The sequence below is a fragment of the Pediculus humanus genome, genomic scaffold (genome assembly GCF_000006295.1).
Source record: "Pediculus humanus corporis 1103172107542 genomic scaffold, whole genome shotgun sequence".
Classification (NCBI taxonomy): Eukaryota; Metazoa; Arthropoda; class Insecta; order Psocodea; family Pediculidae; genus Pediculus; species Pediculus humanus.
This window is the reverse complement of record NW_002987157.1, coordinates 65,363-89,181: the sequence shown is the minus strand read 5'-3', so window position 1 is coordinate 89,181 and position 23,819 is coordinate 65,363. Positions and strand designations below refer to the sequence as shown.

The 23,819-nt window shown below is 33.3% G+C and overlaps 2 protein-coding genes across 2 annotated transcripts; both read left to right on the top strand.

Moving 5' to 3' along the window:
* Nucleotides 1–7,028: 7,028 nt before the first annotated feature.
* Phum_PHUM193530 (voltage-activated ion channel, putative) lies at nucleotides 7,029–14,141 on the top strand (the record flags this gene model as incomplete). Its single annotated transcript, XM_002425298.1, has 11 exons — nucleotides 7,029–7,062; nucleotides 9,757–9,938; nucleotides 10,084–10,103; nucleotides 11,861–11,879; nucleotides 12,017–12,171; nucleotides 12,251–12,371; nucleotides 12,462–12,582; nucleotides 12,659–12,819; nucleotides 12,897–13,045; nucleotides 13,673–13,815; nucleotides 13,912–14,141. The coding sequence occupies 11 exons, from the start codon at nucleotides 7,029–7,031 to the stop codon at nucleotides 14,139–14,141; spliced, it is 1,335 nt and encodes a 444-aa protein (XP_002425343.1).
* Nucleotides 14,142–16,776: 2,635 nt separating this feature from the next.
* On the top strand, nucleotides 16,777–19,517 carry Phum_PHUM193520 (uncharacterized protein; the record flags this gene model as incomplete). The annotated part of the gene is made up of 5 exons (XM_002425297.1): nucleotides 16,777–16,894; nucleotides 17,490–18,471; nucleotides 18,545–18,802; nucleotides 18,887–19,301; nucleotides 19,425–19,517. 5 exons carry the CDS (start codon nucleotides 16,777–16,779, stop codon nucleotides 19,515–19,517), a joined length of 1,866 nt encoding a protein of 621 aa, XP_002425342.1.
* Between the last annotated feature and the right edge of the window lie 4,302 nt (nucleotides 19,518–23,819).

Genomic DNA, 23,819 nt, shown 5'->3' with positions numbered 1-23,819 from the left:
TGCAAGAAAAAAAGGAAAGAAAGGAATATGGAGATTTCAAAGGATGGAATCGAGAAATGTACTCGAATGTACTCATCGTGAAAATTGTAATTTAGGATAGGGAAGAAAGGAAAAAAACAAAATCCTTCGGGAAAATTTCGTGAGGAATAAAAAACAACATAATAATTATGATTTTAAAAGGTTCGCACGAAGTTTCAAATCCTAACCGATAATTATAAGGTTTAAAAAAAAAAAAAGGAACGGACGGAAAACAAATGAAAGGCTGGAAAATTTTTTTTTTTTTACAAAGGAAACATGTGGCAGGATGTGGGATCGTTTCTGGAATAAAAAAAAAAAAAAAAATTTTTTTTCTGGAAGAAAAAGTTAAAGTGGAAGGAAAAAAGGAAGGAGGGATAAGGATGATGACATTTTTAAACCGAAAAAAAATAACCGGGATAATATCGCAAAAAAAAAATATGGTAACGAAGGTTATTTATATACGTGTATAAATACACACGTGTGCACGTGAACTTAAAAAAGAAAAATCCTTAATCCGGTAATGCGGAATATTACTTTAAGCAGAGGCGTACGAAGGAAAAAAAAAATACGACGATGAGAAATTAATTAACATGAGTTTAAATTTTGTTTTTTTTTCTCGAGAAAAAATTTTAGCGCTCATGTTTAACTTATGAAAATAAACGAGCTTCTTAGGTTTCTTTTTTTCTTTCAACGTCCCACGCAAAGGAAGGAAAAAACGAAAAAATGCAAATTTTTCGTTTTTTTTTTTTTTTTCCTCCGAAAAATTGAAATTTGCCGACATTTTGAAAAAAAAAAAAAAAAAAAGAAAAAAGAAAAGAAGTTGAACGCTTCGGGTCAATTTAAGATCGCACGCTTAAACGGATTTTCAAATTCGGAAAATTTAAAAAAAAGAAAAAGAAAAAAAGAAAATGTCGGTTATGACGTATATAACGATATTCAAACGTGTTAAATTTTTTTGTGACTATTGACTATTGTGACTATTGTGAAAACAATTTACATTCGTCGAAGAAACAATCGCGACGAAATTTTCCATTTTCCAAGCGCTACGTGTACCTACTGATAAGAATAATAACTGATAAGATTCGAATCCGTTCAATTCATGAAAAATCATTCCAGAAATTCCAAATTCTTCCAATGGGGCGCTTTTCTTTTATTTCACTTTTCCTTTCCCTCTCTATTTCCTCTTATTATTATTATTATCGATTGCGATAACGTATTACGTCACATTTCGGGAACTATCATTTTTTCCAGAGCTAAAAGAGAAAAATTTTGGAATATTCTAAACGTACGGGGGGTAAACGTACGGCGTAATTAAGTATACCGAAACGCCATCTTTGTTTTATAATTCAAATAATAATTTCCAGGTATTCTTTTTTTTTTTTAAATGCTGTTGTAATTATTATTATTATTATTATTATTATTATTATTATTATTATTATTATTCCGTAATTAAAAAAGAGTTAGGCGAAATGTTCGTTTGTTTGTTTGTTTGTTTGGTTCGTTTGTCGTTTGCTTGTAAACTCTTGCGTACTTAAAAAACCATTTAAAGGTTTGTTTATAATTAAAAAAATTTTTTTTTTTTTTTTGACATCACGTTGGCAATTCTGAGAATGGGGTAGTAATTTAAATAATTTGTCATTGATTTTATAATTTTATGAAAAATTTGATCGAATGCGATGATGATGATGATGATGATGTGTTTGCGTTTTTCCGACGTGTCGCACGCGTATCTTCGAATGACTGAAAATTTTCAAAAAAAAGGCGGGAAAAATTTTTAAAAATTTTCCTGTTTTTCTTTAACCCCCCACCCCCATCTTTAAATTTTCTTTTATTTTGCAAAAGGTAATAAAATTTTTTTAAAATTTAAAAAAAAAAATTTAATTTCACAACGTGCGCGCAAAAAAAAATTTTTTTAATTTTTATTTTTTTTCACTTCAAAGGTTGGCAATACGTAACAAATTTTTTTTTATAAATAAATTAATTTGAAATTAGTTGCTCACATTAAAGGAGATGAAAATTATTAATGAAAACTTTTTTTTTGGGGGGGGGGGAAATTAATATAAACTTTAATACGGTGGAAATTAAATTTGCGAATAAATTGTCGTGGAAGTAGAAGTAGTAGTAGTTAGCTGTAGGAGCAACATGGTTGCCACAATAAGTAAATAAAAAATAATGACGTCATATGTAAACAACTTCGTCTTTTAATAACAACAAACAAACGACAAAAAAAATTTTTTTTTTTTTTTTAACGTTTCGCATTTCCTTTGAATATTTTCAATGGACAAAATAGATAAGGTGATCGCGAGACATGGTTTAAACGAATCGGTTAAAAGCAGAAGATGCAAAAAATAATAATAATAATAATAATAATGCAAAATCCACGTAAAATTCGATTCGATTCGGGAAGAAAAAAAAATTTCTTTTCTTTCTTTCTTTTACTATTTTCTCTTGGTAAATAAAAAAGAATCTAGAACGTTCGATACGAGCGGGGAGGTGGGGAAAGTGTAAAAAATAAATAATAATAATAATATATTTTCGTAAATACTTTTTTAACGAGGGCCAGCCAGCCAAATTGTTTTTAATTGGCGTTCCGCCATTTTGTTTTTAATTTTTTGTCATGACGTCAGAAACCGTTTAATTTTTTTCTTTTGTTTTCTTTTTACAATTCTTATCGAACGAATTGTTTTTTTTTTTTGTAATGTTGGTAACGTTCGTAGGGGAAACGATTTTTTGTTTTCTTTCTTTCTTTCCCCTTTTTCTTTTTTTTGGTTTTAATAAATCCTATTTTATTTTTTCCCTCTCTTATATTTACCTTAAATAAATAATTAAATTTCTTTTGTAAAAAACGAAAAAGATTTTATTTAAAACGACATTTTCGAATAACAAATATGGTTGACAAGTTAGAAAGAAATGGAAAATGGAAAAACAATTTTTTTTTTTTTTTTTTAATGATAATTTCCTGTTTGATTAAGTTTGCCAGTTCGGATGTTTGTATTATATATAAAATCGTTTTGAAATCCGATTAGTTAAATAAAATATTCGATGGTGAAAAGAAGTTTTTCGTTCAAAAGAAAGAAATAAAAAAAAAAAAGCGATAATAATAATAATAGTTAACTGATGGAGAATGACGGAAAAATTTGAAAGGGATTGTTGTAAAGAGGGAAAATGTGGTGTGACGGCTCCGGGACATTTTCACGGGAGTAAAAAATTCGGGATAAGGCCTCACTGCAGAGCGAGACATAGAAAATTTACCAAACAGTGTTTGAATCAGGTTTTCGTTAAGGCAAGTTCAATCGGAAATGAAATGTATCGAATTTCCGGTCGTTCGAGTTTTTTTTTTGTGATGAACCGCTTGAAATGTTGTTTTTAAAATCGATTCAAGAGGTTGTTGTTTGTTGTTGCTGTTTGTTGTTGTTGTTTGTTGTTTGTCAGAAGAAGAAGATGATGAACGATGGTAAATTTTGTGGTGGTAGAAGTGAGAAAAAACATATCACACAGACGTGTCAGTAACTTTTATTTCGTCGGAAAATCACATTGCGAAAGATGAAAGAAATTTTTAAATGACCGGAAATTGAAAAAAAAATTTTTTTCCTTTCCTTCTACTCTCCTTCCCTCGCCCCCTCCGCCATCCCCCAGGGGAAATTAACAAATTTTTTTTTTTTTTTTTTTGTAAAAGAAAAAAAAAAAGTAAATAAATTTACGTGAATGGAATTAAATTCGCCTTTATTTACTCGCCGCCATTTTCATTAGAATTTCTGAACGCGGTTTATAATTCGCGGATCGAATCGATGAGGGAAGGAAAATGTCGAGGAGGAAAAGGGGAGAAAAAGGGGAGGGGAGAGGGAATGGGGAGGAAAATAAATCGATTTAAAAATTTTTTTTTTTTTTTCTGATTTACCCGTGCTTCTATTTTTTCCCTTTCCACCCTTTTCCCCCTCCCCTTCTCCTTCTCCTCCACCTCCTCCGTTAAAAATCGTCTGCTTAATAATTTTCCTTTTTCTTTTCCCTTTCGATTGTGAAAGAAACGTCGAGTGACGAGTTTTTTCTTTTTTTTCTTTTTTTTTTTTTTTCGTGGGAGGGTTCGTGAAAAAATGAGTGAAAACGAACGTGACGTTTGTGCGTGTGCTCGTGCGTACGGGAATTTATAGTAATGAAAAAAAAAGTAAAAAGCAGACGACAAAATTTATTTATTTATTTTTCGTTTCGAAAGAAATATTATAATTATATTTGTATATTAGATAGAAATGGTGTTTAAATTGAGAAATTGTGAAAAGTAAAACCGGGGGGGGGGGTGGGGACGGGCGAGGGAGGAAAGTGAAAAAAAAAAAAAAAGAGTGATGAATGAGGGAGCAGACGACGGCCTTCGATGAGGGAACGTGAGAAAAATTTCAAGGTTTTTGCCAACATTGTAACACACGCACAAAAAAAAAAAAATTTAATTCTGGGCTTTGCCCGTTATTCCCCCCCCTCTTTCCCCCTCCCCGTAATATTCCATCTTTTTTCCTTTCTCTCTCAACCCCCCCTCTTCCTCCCTCACTTCCTTTCACCTCACGTGAATCACCTGACATCTCATGTTTGTTGTTAATAATAATAATAATAATAATAATAATAATAATAATAATCGTAGCCAAATATTTTTTGGCAAATTTAATTACGTCATTATTTTACGTCACGTCATCACCATCATCATCATCATCATCATCCCGGGATTAATTTTTCGGCGGAATTTAATTATTATTATTATTTTTGCTTTTACGAACGCCGACAATCGTGCAGATGTGGCCGAATTTCTTTTTATTATTATTATTTTTTTTTTATTATATTTATTATTATTATTATTATTATTATTATTATTATTATTATTATTATTATTAAAGGAATTTTCGATCGTAACGGACGATTCGATTTTGGCGGGTTTTTTTTTCTCTCTCTCTCTCCACAAAATGCGTTTTAAATATTTTCTTTCAATTTTATGTCTTGTAGCGTCTATTGTGTGTTGCTTTCCAAGTTTTCTTCTTCCACGTCAAATTTTCCGTTTTTTTTTTTTTGTCCGCTCGAATGGATCTTTTTTCTTTTCCTTTCATTTTCTCTTTCTTTTATTCTTTCCTTTAAAAATTAATTCAATACGTTCCTTTTTCCGGTTCTTTTCCGAGTGGGATCGTTTGTAAGGGTCGAACGAGTGCGTGTGTGTGTGCGTTCAGAAACTTACTTGTGCGTTTGGTGATGACGTCACGTAGACTTTATCCAACTTTGTCGTAGATTATTAATTTTAATATCGTCACACGAGAATAGTAATGATGAAAATTTGTCGTAGTAGACATAAGAGAAACATTGAAAAAAAATTTTTTTTTTTTTTCTTTTTCACGCTATAAATTTTATAAAAGGTTGAAAAAATTCGTTAATAATAAATTTAGGTCGTCGCGTGTATCAAAAAGAAAATTATATTTTTCTTTAAAAAAAAAATAATAATAATAATTTTTACCGGGAAATTCGATTACGCACGGGAAAAACCGAAAGAAAGAAAACTTGCGACATTTTTTTTTTTTTTTTTTTGGTTTTTAAATCTTGTAAAGTAAAAAAAAGGATTTAAAAAAGGGCCGAAAACTTTACAACGAAAAAAAAAAAAAATTTTCTTTTCTTTTCTTTTCTTTTAATTAGCTTATAATGGCGGAAAATTTTTTTTTCGTTTTTTCCGTTACAGCTGTATTTAATGGCGCTAAAAAAGAAATCAAATAAAAATAAATTTTTTTTTTGTATCGAATCGTTAGATCGTCGCCAAAAAAATTCAAATTATACGTTTTTTTTTTGTGTTTTTTGTGTCGAACGATTGTAATTTAAACCCAACTTAATTATCGCAAAAAGGAAAAAAAAAAAAAAAAAAGGAAAAAAGGAAAAAAAAAAAACGAAATTAAAATTTTTTTTTTTAACGACGTACTTACTGGTGGAATTAGAAAAACCGTTTTTTTTTTTTTTTTTTTTTGAAAACAAATCCTTTGAACAAATTTTAATTGTTTTTTTCATTTCTTTTTATCTCATTAATTAAATTAATTTTCTCTCTCTCTCTATCTCTATGGAAAAGAAAACATTTATTTATTTCATAGAGTGTCTTTGGTTTTTTTTTTTTTTAAACGACAAAAAAAAAAACTTTCCGGGAATTTTTTTCCGTTAAAAAGTATGGAATGAGACGCGCGAAATGACGATTTCGTTGAATAAATCATTATCGCGATGTTGCCGTTTTTCTTTTTGTTTTTTTTTTACTCTATGGTATAAAATTATTGAAAATGATGATGACGTCACACGCTAAGGAAGGATAAATTGCAAAATTCGAAAACAAATTTCCGTTTCGTTTAAAAAAAAAAAAAAAAAAAATTGAAATAAATATTAATTAATATATTTGAAAAAGTCGTTGTTAATGACACTTTTTGTTTTTTCCAAACGAATTCTTTTTCCACGACGATAAAACATTTATTCCTTTCATCGAGTATAAATTATAATTAAATCTCGTTTAAATAAAAAAATAATAAGCGAAAGGTTTGGAAAAATTTTTTTTTGTTTTTTTAAATAAATAAATAAATAAAACGAAAGAAAGTTCTAGAAGGAAAGTGAAGACGAAAAAATAATAAAAGTTTATTATTATTAATATTCTTTGTCGTGGTTTCCTTGTTGTTGTTTTTAATAATGTGAAAAATAATAATAATAATAATAAGTTTTCCTTATTGAAATTTCGTAAATATATAAAAAATTTGTTTTTTTCGTTGTTGGGGTTTTGATGTGATGACGTAATGATTTATTTTCCCAGGTACTTTCTTTGGGAGCCGATGTACTACCGGAATACAAGTTGCAATCGCCAAGAGTACACAAATGGACCATACTTCATTACTCTCCGTTCAAAGCAGCTTGGGATTGGATCATACTCATACTCGTCATGTACACAGCAATATTTACGCCTTATGTCGCCGCCTTCTTGCTAGAAGACAGCGAAATACATTCGAGGAAGGCGAAATACGGAGATGACCCCATCGTCATTGTTGATCTCATCGGTGAGTTTTCATTTTGTCTTTTCTCTCTCTCTCTCTTTGTGTTGCTCTTTCTCTTTGGCTCTCTCTCTTTGTGTTGCTCTTTCTCTTTGGCTCTCTATCTCTCTGTTTGTCTTTCACCTTCTCTCTCTTTCTCTTTGGTTCTTTCTCGCTCTGTCTCTCTTTTTTTCTTTTTCTACCTCTCTCTCTGTTTGTATTTTTCTCTTTCTCTTCATATTTGTCTTCCTCTCTTTCTCTCTCTCATCTTGTTTACCTTTCATTCTCTGTCTGTTTGTTTTTTTCTATCTCTCTCTCTCTCTCTCTCTCTCTCTCTTTTTTTCTTTTTCTCTTTGGCTCTCTCCTCTCACTCTCTGTATGTCTTTTTCTACCTTTTTCTGTCTCTTTCTTTCTTTTTTACCTTTTTTTCTTGGATCTCTCTCTCTCTCTCTCTCTTTGTTTGTCTTTCTTTCTTTTTCTGTTTACCTTACTAATTCACTCTTTCTCTCTCTCACTTTGTTGGTCTTTTTCTACATCTATCTTTATTTGTTTTTCTTTCTCTTTCTCTTTTTTTGTCCTTCTCTCATTTTTGTTTACCTTACTTATTAATTCATTCTTTATCTTTCTTTTTCTGTCTCTCTTTCTCTGTAAAATTCTGACTGTCGTGCAAATACAAACGTTTTCCTCCTTTTTTTTTCGTTTTGTTTTATGTTTTATCTAATAATACGGGCATCACCCACGTTTGGAAAAAAAAAAGAAAAAGTTTTCAATTATTCCCGTGGCACAGGAAACTTTTAATAAATTTTTAATTCGATTTTTTCATTTTCTCTCTCTCTCTCTCTTCCTCTCCCCTTCCGTTCATTCCACCTTCTTCTCTCTCTAGTTTTGTTTTGTTTTGCTTTTGTTTGTTGTTGTTGCTTCTGCTGTCGTCATCATGTTTCCCCTCCTCTCATTTCGTTATTCCTTATCGGGTCGTTTTGTTTCATCACGAGATGTTTTTTTACATTAATTTTATATTTAAAATTCGACGATGATCATTCAATTTTTTTTGTCTTGTTTTTTGAAATTTCATTCCGGAAACGACGGAAGACATGCCCGAAAGTTAAACAAAACCGGAAGTACGTCAAATTATTATTATGCCATCCTTTTGTGAAATGTTTTTATTCGAATAAATGATTAAATTTTCTTTCTGGAAATTTTCCTTTGTAAAATTTTTTCCTCCGTCGCGAATTTTTCGAAATTTTATTATTATTATTACTATTATTATTATTAGTTTTTTATTCCCATTTCGATCGTATTGAAATCGTTTTAAAAATGGGGGGGGGAGGAGAAGAAAAAAATAAAAATAAAATCCCTGGAATTATTATTCAAATTGGAAAATTTTTTTTTTCTTTTATAATTTTTGAAAAAGACAAAAAAAAAAAAATTTCCCGATTGTGGAAATTCGAAGTCAGTCGCATTTTTTCTTTTTTTTTCATTTTTTCTGGAATTTTCCTTTTTTTCTTTTTTCCTTTTTTAATTAACAAAATTTAAATTTAAAAAAAATTCAAATTGTTGGTCTTTAGTAAAAAAAAAAAAAAAATTAACATTTTTTTTTTGGGTGATTTTTGCCAATTTCTCTTACCCCCCTCCCCCATCTCTCTCTCTCTTTTTTCTTCTTCTGTCTCTCGTTTCTCCTCTCTCTCTCCCCCCCATTTCGGGAAAAGTTTTCAATTTTATCATAAAAGGAACGTCGAGTTTTGTAATGCTTTTATAAAACTATTAAAAAAGTTTAATTATACATTCATTGTTAATGTTTAACTTTTCTTTTTTTTTTAATCTGGAATTTCCAGAAAACGGGAAAACTACGTAAAATGAGAAAAAGAAAGAAAGAGAGAGGAAGAGAGAGAGAGAGAGAGAAAGAAAAAAAAAGAAAATTATTCATTATTTTATATACATTAATTTTCCTTCTTTTTTTAATGTTTTTGTTAAAAACTCCATTTCCAGTGAATTTCCAGCGAAATTAAAAAAAAAAATCTTTCTCGTATGGTGGATGACGTTTGATTCCCTCCCCTCCATCCCCCGCTCCCCGATATTGGAAAAGGAAAAAAGTCCCCCACATGAATCGATTGTTTAAAATATTAAATAATTTTTTTTTTTTATTTTGCGTTTCGATTTCCCCCCCCCCCCCCGGTCGAAAATTATCGTTATCATCATCATTATTATTATTTTAAAAGATTCCAGGTTTTTAAAAAGAAAGTCCGGAAAAGCCGCTGGAAAAATCTTTTTCTCTTTCTTTCTCTCTCTAAAAAAAATGAATTTCAGCTTCATTAAATGTCTCTCCAGGGTTTCGAATAACAAAAAAATTCGTATCGGAAAATTTAAAAAAAAAAAAAACGATTTTCAGGACTTCTCCCCAAGCGTCCCGTTTCGATCTTTCTTCCCCACCACAACTACCACCCCCACCCCCAAAAGGAGGGGGGAAATATCAAATGTCGATATATTCAAATTAATTTTTTTTTTACCTTTCGAAATTCTCATTTAAAATCGAATGTTGAAACAATGGCAACGTTGGATTTACTTTTCTTTTCTCGGGAGACGGGGAGTTGTAAAAGGGGGCTGCTCCTAAGGACTCGAAGAGATGAAACTGGGGAGAGGGAGGGAGGGAGGGAGGGAGGGGAAAAGGAAAAAAAATAATTTTCGAAACGTATTAATTTAAAAAAAAATTTTTTTTGATATTTTTCAGTCGATGTCACGTTTATCGTTGACATTCTTATCAATTTTCGTACGACGTATGTCAACAGCAATGACGAGGTCGTGTCACATCCTGGTAAAATCGCCGTCCATTATTTCAAAGGATGGTTCGTCATTGATTTGGTCGCTGCGATTCCTTTCGATCTTTTACTTGTCGGTTCCGACACTGACGAGGTGAGTGTTTTTTTTTATTTTGCCATTTTTTCCCCTCCTCCTCTCTCCCCTTTCATCCTCTTCTCCCTTTCCTCCCTTCCTTCCCACGCACCGGATTTTCTCACATCCTAACGGCGTCCCTTTTTCCCGAAAAAAAATTCCCAAGTTGCCCACAAGTGTGTCGACGTTCAATCGAATCCAAAAAAAAATTTTATTTTTTTTTTTTGTCATGTTGGTACATTGGTTTTTTATTTTATTATTTTTTCTCTTTCTCTCTCTCTCTCTTTCTGTCACGTGCAGCAGCTCGGATTGGAAGCAGATGAGGTAAACAATCGTCCCAAATTTATTATTATTACTTTTTTTTTTTTTTTTTTTAAAAAAGTTTTGCATGAAATTTTTTGATTCATTCTCTCTCTCTCTCTCTGCCCCCCAACTTTTTGCCCCTCCCCCTTCACCCGTAGAAAAAATAAAAAATTAAGTAGATTAATTCGTATCGATATTTAGCACGTTGTAAAAATTCCCCATAATTAGAATTTTGTTTTTGTAGATTGTAACGCGAATGATCCCCCACTTTTCACCTTCCGCCCCTCCCCCTGCCCCCGCAGATGTATATTTCTAGAATTTTCCATTGCTTTTCACGGGATTTTTATAAGAAAAAATAGTTTTAATTAAAAGAACCTCGGTCATCGATGTGAACGTTTCGATAGGACCTGGAAATTAAAAAAAAAAAAATTCGATCGACAATAATAATAATAATAATAAAACGAACGAATATAAAAAATTTAATTACGAGATTTGTTAATTAATAAATCGAAGAGAGAATCAATTATTTAATTTTAATAATAATAATAATAATAATAATTTTTATTGATGTCATCGATCACGTTAAATCAACGATTACGGTGGTTAAAAAAAAAAAAAGGGAAAAATGTCGGACGAATGTAAAAAACATTAATTAATTGATTTTTTTAATAAAAAAAAAAAAAAAATAAATTTCAAACTTATTCATCAATTATAAATGAAATTATCCCGTGGGAAATTTAATTAATAATCAGGAGAAGCATCGGTATCGAAACCGCTGCCGCCGCCGCCGCCGTCGCCACGTCTTATCATTATAATCATTATCATCATTATCGTTTTGCATGTTTTTTATATACCCTTGAAATGTAAAACACCCGCGTGAGTGCGTACACGCACTCACTCACGCACCCACGCACGCACGCACACGTATTAATTAAAAAAAAAAAGTAATTTTGATTGATTGATTATTTTATTTTGTTGAAATCACTTTTTAAAAAAAATTTTTTTTTTTTTTTTTTTGCTTTTACGACCTTGAAATATCAATTATCATTTGTGGATTTGTTTGATTTTTTTTTTATTAAATGGCGTGTGTTTTTAATCCCCCGGTCCCCCCAGCTCCCCCTTCCGAGGAAAGGGAAACCTGACGTGTGAAAAAATAATAAATGAGTTATAAGAGGAAGAAAGAAAAAAAAAGATGGCGGATCGTTATCGTATTTTTTTCGCATAAATCGCGCGTAAATCGTGGACGCGAGAGAGTTTCCGTTTAAAAAAAAAGGAGGGGAAGGGAAAGAAAAGGAAGGTGAGAGGAGGAGAAGGAGGGAGGAACGAAAGAAAATCCTGCGACATTTCCCCTCCTCTCACTCTCACTCTTTTTTCCTTTTACTCCTCTCCTTTCCTCCTCCCACTCTTCTTCTTTTACTCCTCCCCCTTTCTCCTCACTCTCTCCTCCCCCGCCCGCGAACGATTTGTCGGTGAAAAAAATTAAAATGATATAATTAATTCAATACGAAATTTATTATTATTATTAATATTATTATTTATTCATTCGAATGTTTTCTTTTTCTTTTCAAAATCGTTTACGAAGAACTCGGGGAAACGTAAGTTAAACACGTGCGCGATGGTTTTTCTTACGATTTTTTAAGTGTGTCGAGTATCGACAAAGTGGAAAAAGCGGCGACAGAAATATTATTGCATTTTTTTCAATTTTTTTTTTTTTTTTTTTGGCTGCTTTCTTTTTCATTTTATTTAACATTTTTATTTTTTGATCATTATTATCATTTTTTCTTATATGAAAACAGACGACGACGCTTATAGGATTGTTAAAAACGGCGAGATTGCTCAGATTGGTACGGGTAGCAAGGAAAATAGATAGGTATTCGGAATATGGTGCCGCCGTTTTACTTTTACTAATGGCGACATTCGCTCTCATCGCTCATTGGTTGGCTTGCATATGGTACGGGTTTTTCCTTTTTTTTAATTATAATATTTTAATCGATCGTCGTTAATAAAAAAAAAAAATTAAAACGTTTCAGGTATGCGATCGCAAATGCGGAAAGATCAACTCTCAAGCACAAAGTCGGTTGGTTGGACATACTTGCAAATGATACTCATCAATTTTACCAACCTAACAACACTGGCGGTCCTTCAATAAAGGTTACTTTTATTTGTTTGTTTGGTTTTTTCATAAGAAAATCAAATTAATATTGTTAATATTATTATTATTATTTCTTTTTTTCCGTTTAGTCCAAGTACATAACAGCTTTATATTTCACATTCTCCAGTCTCACGTCTGTCGGATTTGGCAACGTCGCACCAAATACGGACACGGAAAAAATTTTCACAATATGCGTCATGTTGGCCGGATGTACGTTTGTTTGTTTGTTTCCGGTAAAACGGTGTCGCGTCCGTTGGTTTGTTAATTATTTTTGTTTTGTTTCCAGCACTCATGTATGCCAGCATATTCGGTAACGTGTCGGCCATAATTCAACGTTTGTATTCCGGTACGGCGAGGTATCACACTCAAATGCTTAGAGTGAGAGAATTCATAAGGTTTCATCAAATTCCAAATCCGTTGAGACAAAGACTGGAGGAATATTTTCAGGTAGGAAGGCTCTAAAGTTATAAGGCGATCACGCGGCCGCACCTACCTACCTACCGTTTTTTATGATTTTTTTTCAGCATGCTTGGACGTACACGAACGGCATCGACATGAATTCGGTTCTCAAAGGTTTTCCGGAGTGTTTACAAGCGGATATATGCTTACATTTAAATCGAAACCTTTTGGCAAATTGTTCAGCTTTCGACGGAGCATCGCCGGGTTGTCTAAGGTAAACAAACAAACAAACGACTACATTCCATAATTTTCCTCCTTTTCGATATTTTTGTCTGCGCAAATCTTTTCTCTATCTATCTATCTTTCTCTTATTCTCTCTCTCTTTCTCTCTCGCAGGATTTTTACATTAAGGTAAAGTCTACGGTTCTTTTAACGGATGGTAAAACAACCGAATATAACCTTTTCAAATTAGTAAACGAAATATATAGTTGTGCGTGTGTGTGCGTGCGCGTGCGTTTTAAATAGAAAAATTCAAAGGTACTAGATAGATAGATAGATAGATAGATAGGTAGATGAGTGAGTGAGTGATTGTTTTTAGGAAAAGGTTGCGTATATATATATATTTAATAAACGTAAAGGAAACGTAGACTTTAGCGATCGATATATAGATATTTATTTATATTTTACGTAACCGTCGGAAACCGATACCGCCATTGTCTCCGCCGCCCCCCTACCCCCGAGAGAAAAAATAAACGAATTAGTTGCAGAAGCATGATCTGTTTACACGTATTTGCCTATTTTTTTTTAGACTTGTGAGTGCGTGCGTGCGTGCGTGCGTGTGCGAGTGCGTGTGGGTGTGGGTGCGTGCGTAGCGGAAACTCTAATTTTTCCAATTTTTTAGAGCATTGTCGTTAAAATTCAAAACAACTCACGCTCCACCCGGTGACACGTTGGTGCACAAAGGTGACGTTCTCACGCATCTACATTTCATAAGCAGAGGGTCTATCGAAATACTAAAGGATGACATAGTCATGGCGATACTCGGTAAATAATAATCTATTTATTATTATTATTATTATCATCGCTTTTGTGGTGCTCCTCACTTCTCCATTACCCCCCCCCCTCTCTCTCTCTTTGTAGGTAAAGATGACATTTTCGGTGAAAATCCTTGCGTGTATTCGACGATTGGTAAAAGTTCATCGAACGTTCGAGCACTCACGTATTGCGATCTTCACAGGATACACCGGGATGATCTTTTGGAAGTTCTTTCACTCTATCCGGAATTTTATCATTCTTTTTCTAGAAATTTAGAAATCACGTTCAACATGAGAGACGTAAGTGTTGTTGTTGTTGGTTGTTGTTTGTCGTAAATGGGTTGTTGACACGTGACGTGTGTATTTTCGCAGGAAGAACAAGCGGGTGTGGATCCGAGATTTTTCAGGAGGAAAGCTTCGAGATCGAGTAGCACCGATGAAGAATCTCAAGCTAGAAAGCAATACAAGTAAGAACGAAAGATGTCGGCGACGGCGACCAGGACGGAAACGGAAACGGACATGATTTTTTTTTGTTTGGATTTTTCAGACCGAATTCGTCGAGAGTCGCAGCTGAGGGTCATCAATTTTACAACAGTTTCACGGCGAGTTTCGATTCCGGAAACAATCATGGCGATAGCATGGACATGGCTAGGCAATTGTCGCAAGAAAGGTTTTTTTTTTCCCTACCATATCCGGTCGTCAATAGAGAAAGAAAGAAAAACACGTGATGGTAAAATTTTATTTCTTTTTTTTTTTTTCAGCGATCAAACAATCGACAATCCCACCGGTGCCATCGAACTATCAGCGGAAAGAGCAGAAGAATATGAGGAACACGACGGTCACACGTCATCAATAACCGGTAATTAATGTCGTCATAATAATAATTAATTACATTTTTTAATTAATTAATTAATTAATTAATTAATCACCAACGAGTAACAAAATTAATAATAAAAAAACGAATCGTTTTCCGCACGCGCACGCACACACACACATCCACACACAAGTAATAAAAAAAAAAAAAAACGCACCGATAACATAGAAAAAGTTTTTCACTCCGAGATTCTCTATTCGAGTGAATGAATGATTGATTGATTGATCGAACGAACGAACGAACGAATAAGTGAATGAATGAAACGAACGAACGAACGAACGTAAAGTTTTTTATTTATACTTTTTTTTTTATTATTCATTTAGAATTTTCCAGGTTTCATGTTTTTTTAGGTTCCGTCATCGATACTAACACAATCTAACGGTGAGATTTAAAACTACGATAACAAAAATAATAATAATAATTTCAATTAGTTTAGATATATAAATATTAAATATGGCATTGTGTTTGATTTTTTTTTTTTTTTCATTAGATTATTAGAAAGTAATAATAATAATAATAATAATAATAATAATAATAATAATAATAATGATTTTTTTGTCGTCTACTGACACGAATTATTATTATGACGGGGGGAATAAAAAATTCTTTATCCACGTCGCGATAATCTCGGAGTAAGACTTAGCTATACTATTATTAGTCCATTGTCGAGGAAGAGTGTGGTGAGAAAGAAAGGGGATGACGCGGTGTGGGGAGGGGGGTTAGGATCACGCGCGTTTTTTTTTTTTGTTGTTGTTATTCCTGTTCCTGTTTACTAACGACGACGACAGGAATCAGAATCGTGGGATTAACGGAAGTAAGACAAAACGGACGACAGGACGATTTATTTTCCGACGGAGAGTGTGTGTTTTCTTTAAATAATAATAATAATAATAATTTTCCTTCGAAAAAAAAAAAAAAATTTTTTTTTGCGAACGTCGCTGTTGTGCTGCTGTTGTTTCTAATAATCATTATGACTATGACGATGATGATGATGATGATGATGATAGTACACGTTCGGCGACGGTTATTACAAAATATACATTTAAAAAAAAAAAAAATTTTTTTTTTTTCCCCGTTTCGTTTTTGTTTTTTTTTTTTGTACTTGTTAACTTTTGCTGCTGTATATTATTGCTTTGTAGGCCGCATGCTAAATTCGCTAAGAAGGAGTTTGTCGGATATGCGACTAACAACAGGATTGGGAAAGAGATCGTTTAACACGAAAAACGGAGGAGGAGGTAGGTTCGTTATTACTTCGAATCAACGTTATCATCCTCCTTTAATTTCTATCTCTCTCTCTCTCTCTCTCTCTTTAACACTCTCTGTTTTATTAACCTAAATCCGCTGTTGCATTTTTTCTTGTTGTTGTTGTCTCTGTCGCTGTTTACCCTACCCCTACCATACCCTCCCCCGTTTTTTGCATTTGTCACGTTATCGTTACTAAATATTTCTGTTTTAATTTATATGTGAAAAATTAACGGCACGTTTTTACCCCCCCCCCTTTGACCCTCCCCCCGTACCCCCTTTAAACCCACTGCTTGATTGTTTGTTTTCGAAAATAATTCTAATTGAGATGTTTGTTGTTGTTGTTGTTTCGTCGTAGGTTTTAGTCAGCAGCATCCTTCGGAACCTTTATATGTTGTTATCATCGTACCTATTAGGTATAAGGTTGTTATCACGAACGTCATTAGTGTTTGTTCTTCTTCTTCTTCTTCTTTCAACATCATCAAACCCGATATAAATTGTTTCTCTCTCTCTCTCTCTCTTTCTCTCCCGAATTGTTTTTCTTAACGTTCAAAGCTTTTGCTGCTTTTTTTTTTGTTTTTTTAACACAAAGTTCGAAGAATAGATAATAATAATAATAATAATAATAATAATAATAATAATAACTAAGATATTAAAAAATTTTTGAAACTCTCATTCCCCCTCCCCCCTCCCTTGCCCCCGTTCGACCTTTGTTAACCTTTTCGTTTACTTTCGAAATCCTTTCCCGAACCTTTTCTCTCTCTCTCTCTCTCTTGTTTTTTTTTTTTTTTACATAATATTTATTGTAATCTGCTAGGCATCAAATCGAATACAATAGTTACGTTGGATCCTAAAATGCGACGTAGTCGTAGCAATCAAAATGGAGGACGACATACTCCAGTCGTTGGAATAACTCCATCCGTAACAATACATTGCTATAATCGAGACAAGATGCCGTTGCTTGGTCAACAAGGTAGGAAAATCCGATAATTCATTCATTTTTTTTTTCTTTTTTTTTTTTTTTTTTTTTTTGGTTTTTTTTGTTGACATCCCGAAAGAAAAAATGAAAACAAAAAAAAAGAAAAAAAAAAATTTGGCTTTGCGATGAGGTAAAATTTATATATACATACTTAACTTATGTGCAAATCACTTTTTTTAAAAAAAATAAGATTTTCATTTTCTCACACGTCACACCCGACGGGCTCAAGCAACAAACAAACACACGAAACGCGAAACAACAACAACAACAAAAGTTTCATCATTCATTTGCTGCTACTGATGATGATGATGCTGCTGCTCCTGCTGCTGCTGCTGCTGCTACTCTTATTACTATCCGTCGAATCTCGGCGGAATTTTTTTTTTTTTGAAAGGTTGCCTTATCACTCACTCACATACACCCGCCGCCCGCTCTTTATTTCTTATCAATCGATCGTGTAAATAAAAATTTTCTCCTGCTGCGAAATGCTGACGACGATGAAATTTTCCCCCTGTTTCCGCTCATTTAAATTTCAAATCATTATTATTATTATTATTATTATCGTTTCAAGTTTATTTTTATCGATTTTCAGTTTCGTCAGTGTCGACTCCCGTTTCCGTCCATAAAGACAGTTTTCAAAACGGCAGAGGAAGTGATAGTTTATCGAAAAAATATAAATTGGGAAGTTCGATGATGACGTATGCGACGAATCAACCCGTACCGGAAATTGCTCATCCGCCGCCGACGACGATGCCTGTGACGACACTGTTGACGTCATCTCATTCTGGCTCAAATTTTCAATATCAGAATAATAATAATAAATCGGGGGTGTCGTCGTCGTTGTCGTCGTCATCGTCGCCGCCGGCGCCGGCGCCATCGTCGGGATCGTCGTCCGGTGCGACGACGGCTGCGGCAGCTGCGTCGTCTGCACCACCAACAACGTCATCGTCGTCGTCGTTTTCGCAACAAAAATACGTCAAATCCATGCCATCCGCCGTTGCCAACGCACATTCCAATCTTCGTTTTCCTTTAGGCTCTCAATCGGCAAATAATTTAGTTTTAGATTTAAACGCGGTTCGAGGTGGTCCTCAAACGTCGCAACCGTCTTCGAACAATAATCATAATCTATGTAATAATTGTACGTTAGCAATACAAAACGATGGTGACGTAAGCGAAATCGAAGGTATCGATACTTCGATTATCGAAGAATCCATATTGGAAACGTTTCAAAGAATCGATGCTCAACACGTAAGCAATAGCACGGATGTGGAGGATGAGGAAAATAAGAAAATGTCGATAATAGAAAATCCGCTGTCGTCGGAGAGCGTGGTTTTAGATCGCACGCACGGTGACGACGTGAAAACCATTCCATCATCGTATCAGATAACGGGCGGAGATGTATCGAGATCGAAAGATGTCGGAATACACAGCATGAGCACCTGCAGCGGAAGTCACGGGAAATCATACGGTCAGCAGTGTTCTTTCAACGGTTTTCCTTCACAATATCAATCCTCGCATTCTCAAATGAGTAGCGAAATGATGTTGTTAAACAATAGAGTCGACGAATTAACCAAGTTAGTATATTCCGTCGTGTAATTAGAAAAATAAAAAAAAATGATTCTTCCACGATGATATTTTTATTTTCAGACAATTGCAATCATTAGAACATTCTGTTGCGAGCGACATAAGGTTAATATTAAATCTTCTTCAGCAACAAGTCAGCGAACAAAGAAATCAACAACAACAACAACAGCAACAGCAACAACAGTGTAACAACGTAATGGAATCGAATCGTTCCGAATTAGATTCGAACGACGGATTCGAAAAACGTGGTGGCGGCGGCGGTAGTCATGGCGTAATGCAAAGAAGTCTTAGCATTCCTTACGGTTCAATAATTGCTCACAGGTATCGATCAATCGATCGATCCATCGATCGATGAATCGATGGATTTATCGATTTTCCGTTAATTCAAAATTCATTTTATTCTAGTAGAAAATCTCCATCCATGGACCTTTCGCAGTCTTGGGTCGGCGGACAACATGGTTCTCACATGAGAAGCAGTTCGGATTCCAACAGATTTTCATCCTATCAAACGGATACCGATTCGATCGATGGTAGTAATCGTAACAGATTGCAACCATATTTTACGAAAAAAGATTCTTCTCCGTCGTCCAACGCCGCCGCAGCCGGTGTCGCCACCCCCACCACCGCCGGTTGTTACACGAACAACAAGAAGCAATACCATTCGAAAGAAACACTCTTCGCGGGCGATGAAAATTATTTGAAAAAAATAACGGATCCTTCTTCGAAATCTTTGAGCGACACGAACGTGACCATATTGATCGATTCGACTCCGAGTCGATCCCTGAGTCAACCCATAAACATGACGACGACGACGACGCAGGTTAGCCAACTTTGATAATGTTTAATCTTATTTAAAAAATTTTTCGTCTATACTAACATTCTTCTTTCTTTCTCTCTCTTTTTCTTTCTCTTCCTTTCTTTCTCTCCCTCCCCCCTTTTCCAGGATGCCACGTTTGAAAAAATGAACGAAATGAGAGATGATAGAAAATCCGGAGCTTATGACGCGACGAAAGAAAAAGACGAAACGAAAAGATAGAATGAGACAAAAACAAGTGTCGCTAACGAGAAGAAGAAGAAGAAGATTAAAAAGTGTCACGTATCACCTTTTCGTTTATTATTATTATTATTATTATTATTTTTGAACATTTTTTAATCAATGAACGGTTTCGCGACGTGACGTCATAACCATTTAACCGAAATCGGGTTGGATTTGAAGGAAAAACGGGAATGAAAGCGACCCGATCGCATTTGCTTTTGCTTTGTTATATTATTATTATTATTATTACTCTTACTACTACTACTACTACTACTACTACCGTTACGTCATTATCATCATCATCATCATTATCGTTACCACTGAAATACAAATAAATAAATAAATTTGGTCGCGAGCGTATAAAAAAAATAAAAATAATAATAATAATAATGATAATAATTTGAATTTAAGCCCGTAATCGTAATTATCGATAATAATAATAATAATAAATAAATAAATAAAGTCATTCTTTACGCTTTGAAAACATGCTTTAATTATGTTATAGTTAATTATTATTATTAAAAAATTAAATTAAATTAATATTAAATTTTATTCATATGATATGAATTATAATAATAATAATAATAATGATAATAATAATAATGACAGAGTAAATATAAACGAAAATTTTGTGATATTCGAATTTAACATTTGTTTTTTTTTTTTTTTTTTGTTTTTGGTTTTTCTAATGACCCGATCGATCGTTTTTCAAATTTTATCCCAGTCAAATTTCCCATTCCCGAAAAATTCCCGCGGGGGGAAGAAGGGGGAGGGGAATTCATGGATTTTGCACGCACGCGAGGGGAGAATTTGTTCTCGTTATTCTTACTTAAATAAAAAGAAAACTTTCGGTTGTGCTTTAATGTATAAAAAATTGCATAAACAATAATTATAAAGGGTTTCCTAAAAGAAAAATTCGGAAAAGTCGTGGATTTAAACGAACGCGTTTTTTCGTTTTAACCGTCGTTAATTCTCACAAAAAAATATTTTTTGTTTTTCCCCTTCCCCCCACCCCGTAAAAGATAAGACAGGAAATAATAATAATAATAATAAAATATCTTTTTCTTTCCAGTTTTCCTTGTTCCCCACTTTGTTTCCATTCACCTACTCCGGAGAAGGGGAAAGGTCAAAAATCTTCTTTTTTTTTCCTCATTCAAATATATAAATAATAATAATAATAATAATAAAATATTTTTTCAACTCTCTCCGCGTTTTATTTAATTTTGGCAAAACGCCCCTCGACGCACGCACGCACACGCACGCACAAAATGGAGAATTTCAATTAAAAAAAAAAAAAAAACTTCGCGCGCAAATTTAAAATTTAAAAAAAAAAAAAAAAAAAGGAAAAGTTTTAGTATAATCGAATTAATAATAACCTATGTAATAAAATTTAAATATGGCGTCGACCGTTTTTTTTCACGTTTTTCGCGACGCCGCCGTTCGTTTTTTTTTAATCATCCGAATAAAATTTTCATATCGTATAAAAGATAATAATAATAATAACGATAACGATTATTATTATTATTATTATTTTTATTATCGTGACGTTGATCGTATAATCCGACGCGTATACGCACGCGTTGAACGTCAACCCGGTGGTTCAGGTTCGGTGATATACGAGGCGCCAGGTACGCATTAACTCGAGTGTGGTCTCATCTCGTCTGTGAAAGTTTTTTTTTTTTTTTTTTTTCCTTTTAACAATTCGTTAAAGACGAGTCTTAAAAGAAAGAAATAATAATAATAATAATAAAAACCAAATCCGACGCACTCGCGCACTCACACACTTTTTGTTTTTTTTTTAAATTAAAGATCGATACACATTTTCAAAGGAACATCCTCGATCAATAAATAGAAAAAGAGAGAGAGATAGAGAGAGAGGAAACCTTCGAATAGTTTGCCAAAGGACATTTTTAGTTATTATTATTATTATTATTATTTATGGGAGTGGCAGTACCGCCGACAAAAAGGTGGAATATACCGACATATTCGATTCATTTGCATACTCAAACACATACATTAAAACCACGTCTACTCTTCTTCTTCTTCTTCTTCTTCCACTCCTTCAACTCCTTTCTCTCCTCCCTCTCCTTCCTCTCCTCCCACTTCCTCCTCTCCTTCCTATCCTCCTCCCACTTCCTTCTCTTTCCTCTCCTCCCACTTCTTCCCCTCCTTCTACTTCTTCTTCTCCACCAACTTCCTCCTCTCCTTCCACTCCTTTCTCCCTTTTTAAAATTCTTTTTTCATGAACTTTGAACCCTAAAAGGTTTCAGGAAACGCATTTCACTCTTTTTTTTTTTCAACAAACGACTCACCCGGAAAAAAAAATAAAAAATGGCGTCCGTTTGTTCGGTTCTAATCGATATTATCGATTCCTCGCCATTGATCGATGTATCGATCGATCGATCGATTGATGAATCGATTTTCATTCCTCGAGGTGTAATAAATATTAAAAAAAAATTTGTTTCGGTCACGTCTTTCGTTTCGAAAAAAATAAAAATAAAAGAATCCACGAATCGTGTGTGGTTGTTGTTGTTGTTTGTTGTTTTATTGAGTTGAAAATCCCTGCAGGATGTCAAAGGACTTAATTGATTCGGCTCTCATCACGACGCTACCCTGACCTCAACGTATACGTCGGTCGGATGTCGAAGGTTTTACGCATTTTAACCCATCGTAAAAAACAATCCTCGACTTCTTTTTTTTTATGGGTTTAACTCGTTTCCTAGTACAAGATTTTTATTTTCAAATAAATCCGTATACGCATGTATATGTGCGTGCGCGTGCGCGTGGTGTATATCTATATACATTATTTACGATTAAATAAAAAATCGTAAAAATAAATTCAAATTCTTCGAGTTGGGTGGTGGGAGCCGAAGCGGCGGCGGCCGCGGCGGCGTTGGTGGTTCTTGCATTCTTTGGTCCCTCCGGTGCACGTAACTTTTCATCCTTTTAAAACTTTCCATTCCCTTATACCATCGTGAAATTTTCCCATACAACACGACAAACAACAAACGAACAAAAAAAATAAAATTTCCTGTCGGTTGTTTAAACCTTGCGTGCGTGCGTGTGAGGTAACCTGTGCTCTATGCTAATACCTAACATTGTTTTCCCTTCCCTATAAGTAGTAGTAGTGGTAGTAGTAGTAGTAGTAGTTGTGCCACGACAACTATGACCGGTATTTTTTACGTACCCGGTAATAAATTGTCTTTGTGTGACGTGTTTTTAATAATTATTACCTACCTTTGAAAAAAAAAAAAAAAAAAAAACCAATTTTCAACAATCACAACACATTCTTCGTTTCGATTTTTTTTTTTTATGACCTTGACGTTGTTCTTAACGATAAGAGGAGCAAAAAAAAAAAAAAAAAAAAAAAGTTTGTACTTACCGACGGGTACCACCTGCGACAAATTCCATAACGTGCGATATTCCCTACATATGGGGTCAAATTTTCCGTGGCACTAGTATAAAATAAAAAAAATCATTATTATTTTCATAATTCACGCATTCACACACTCACTCACTCACTCACGCATTTTAATTACTTACATAATTTACTTATAATGACGCTCTCCAGTTTATTATAATAATAATAATAATTCATCCGTTCACTTTATTCTGCCATGAGTCGGTTATTTTACGTTTTTTTTTTTTTTTTTTTTTTTTTTTCTCGTTTCGTTTGTTTAACAAGAATCCCTTTTTGTATTATTCCGATAAGGAAAAAAAAAAAAAAACCATTGACGTGTATCAATCTAAAGGAAATTTCGAGAACAATCGAAATCGAAACGGCACAGCCCTCTAAAAAAAAAAAAAAAAATAAAAATAAATTTTTGTTTTTTTGAATCATCATGCTAAAACATAAAAATCATTTATAAATAGTTATTTAATTATTACGTGTCAATAGATCGAATAATAATAATAATAATAAGATATAAAAAATAAAAAATTCTTTTTATTATTATTATCATTATTATTTTTTTTTTTTTCCATAATCGCGTCTGGAACGAATCATTTTTTGTTTTGTTTTGTTTTCAAATCGGAAAAAGAATAATAATAATAATAATGATAATAATAATAATAATAAAATTATTTACCTAACAATGACATACAAATATAGTAGTAAAAAAATAAGAAAAATCTTTAACGCGGATTAGTTTCGGACACGGTTCGAATCGCAGCATCCATCCTGGACCGTATCAAGAAAAGTAATTTTTTCTCTTTTTTTCTCCCCCCCTCCCCCGCCTCTCCTCCTCGTTATTTTTTTTTTTAACCTAAAAAATTATAATAATGATAATATTCGTCGTCGTC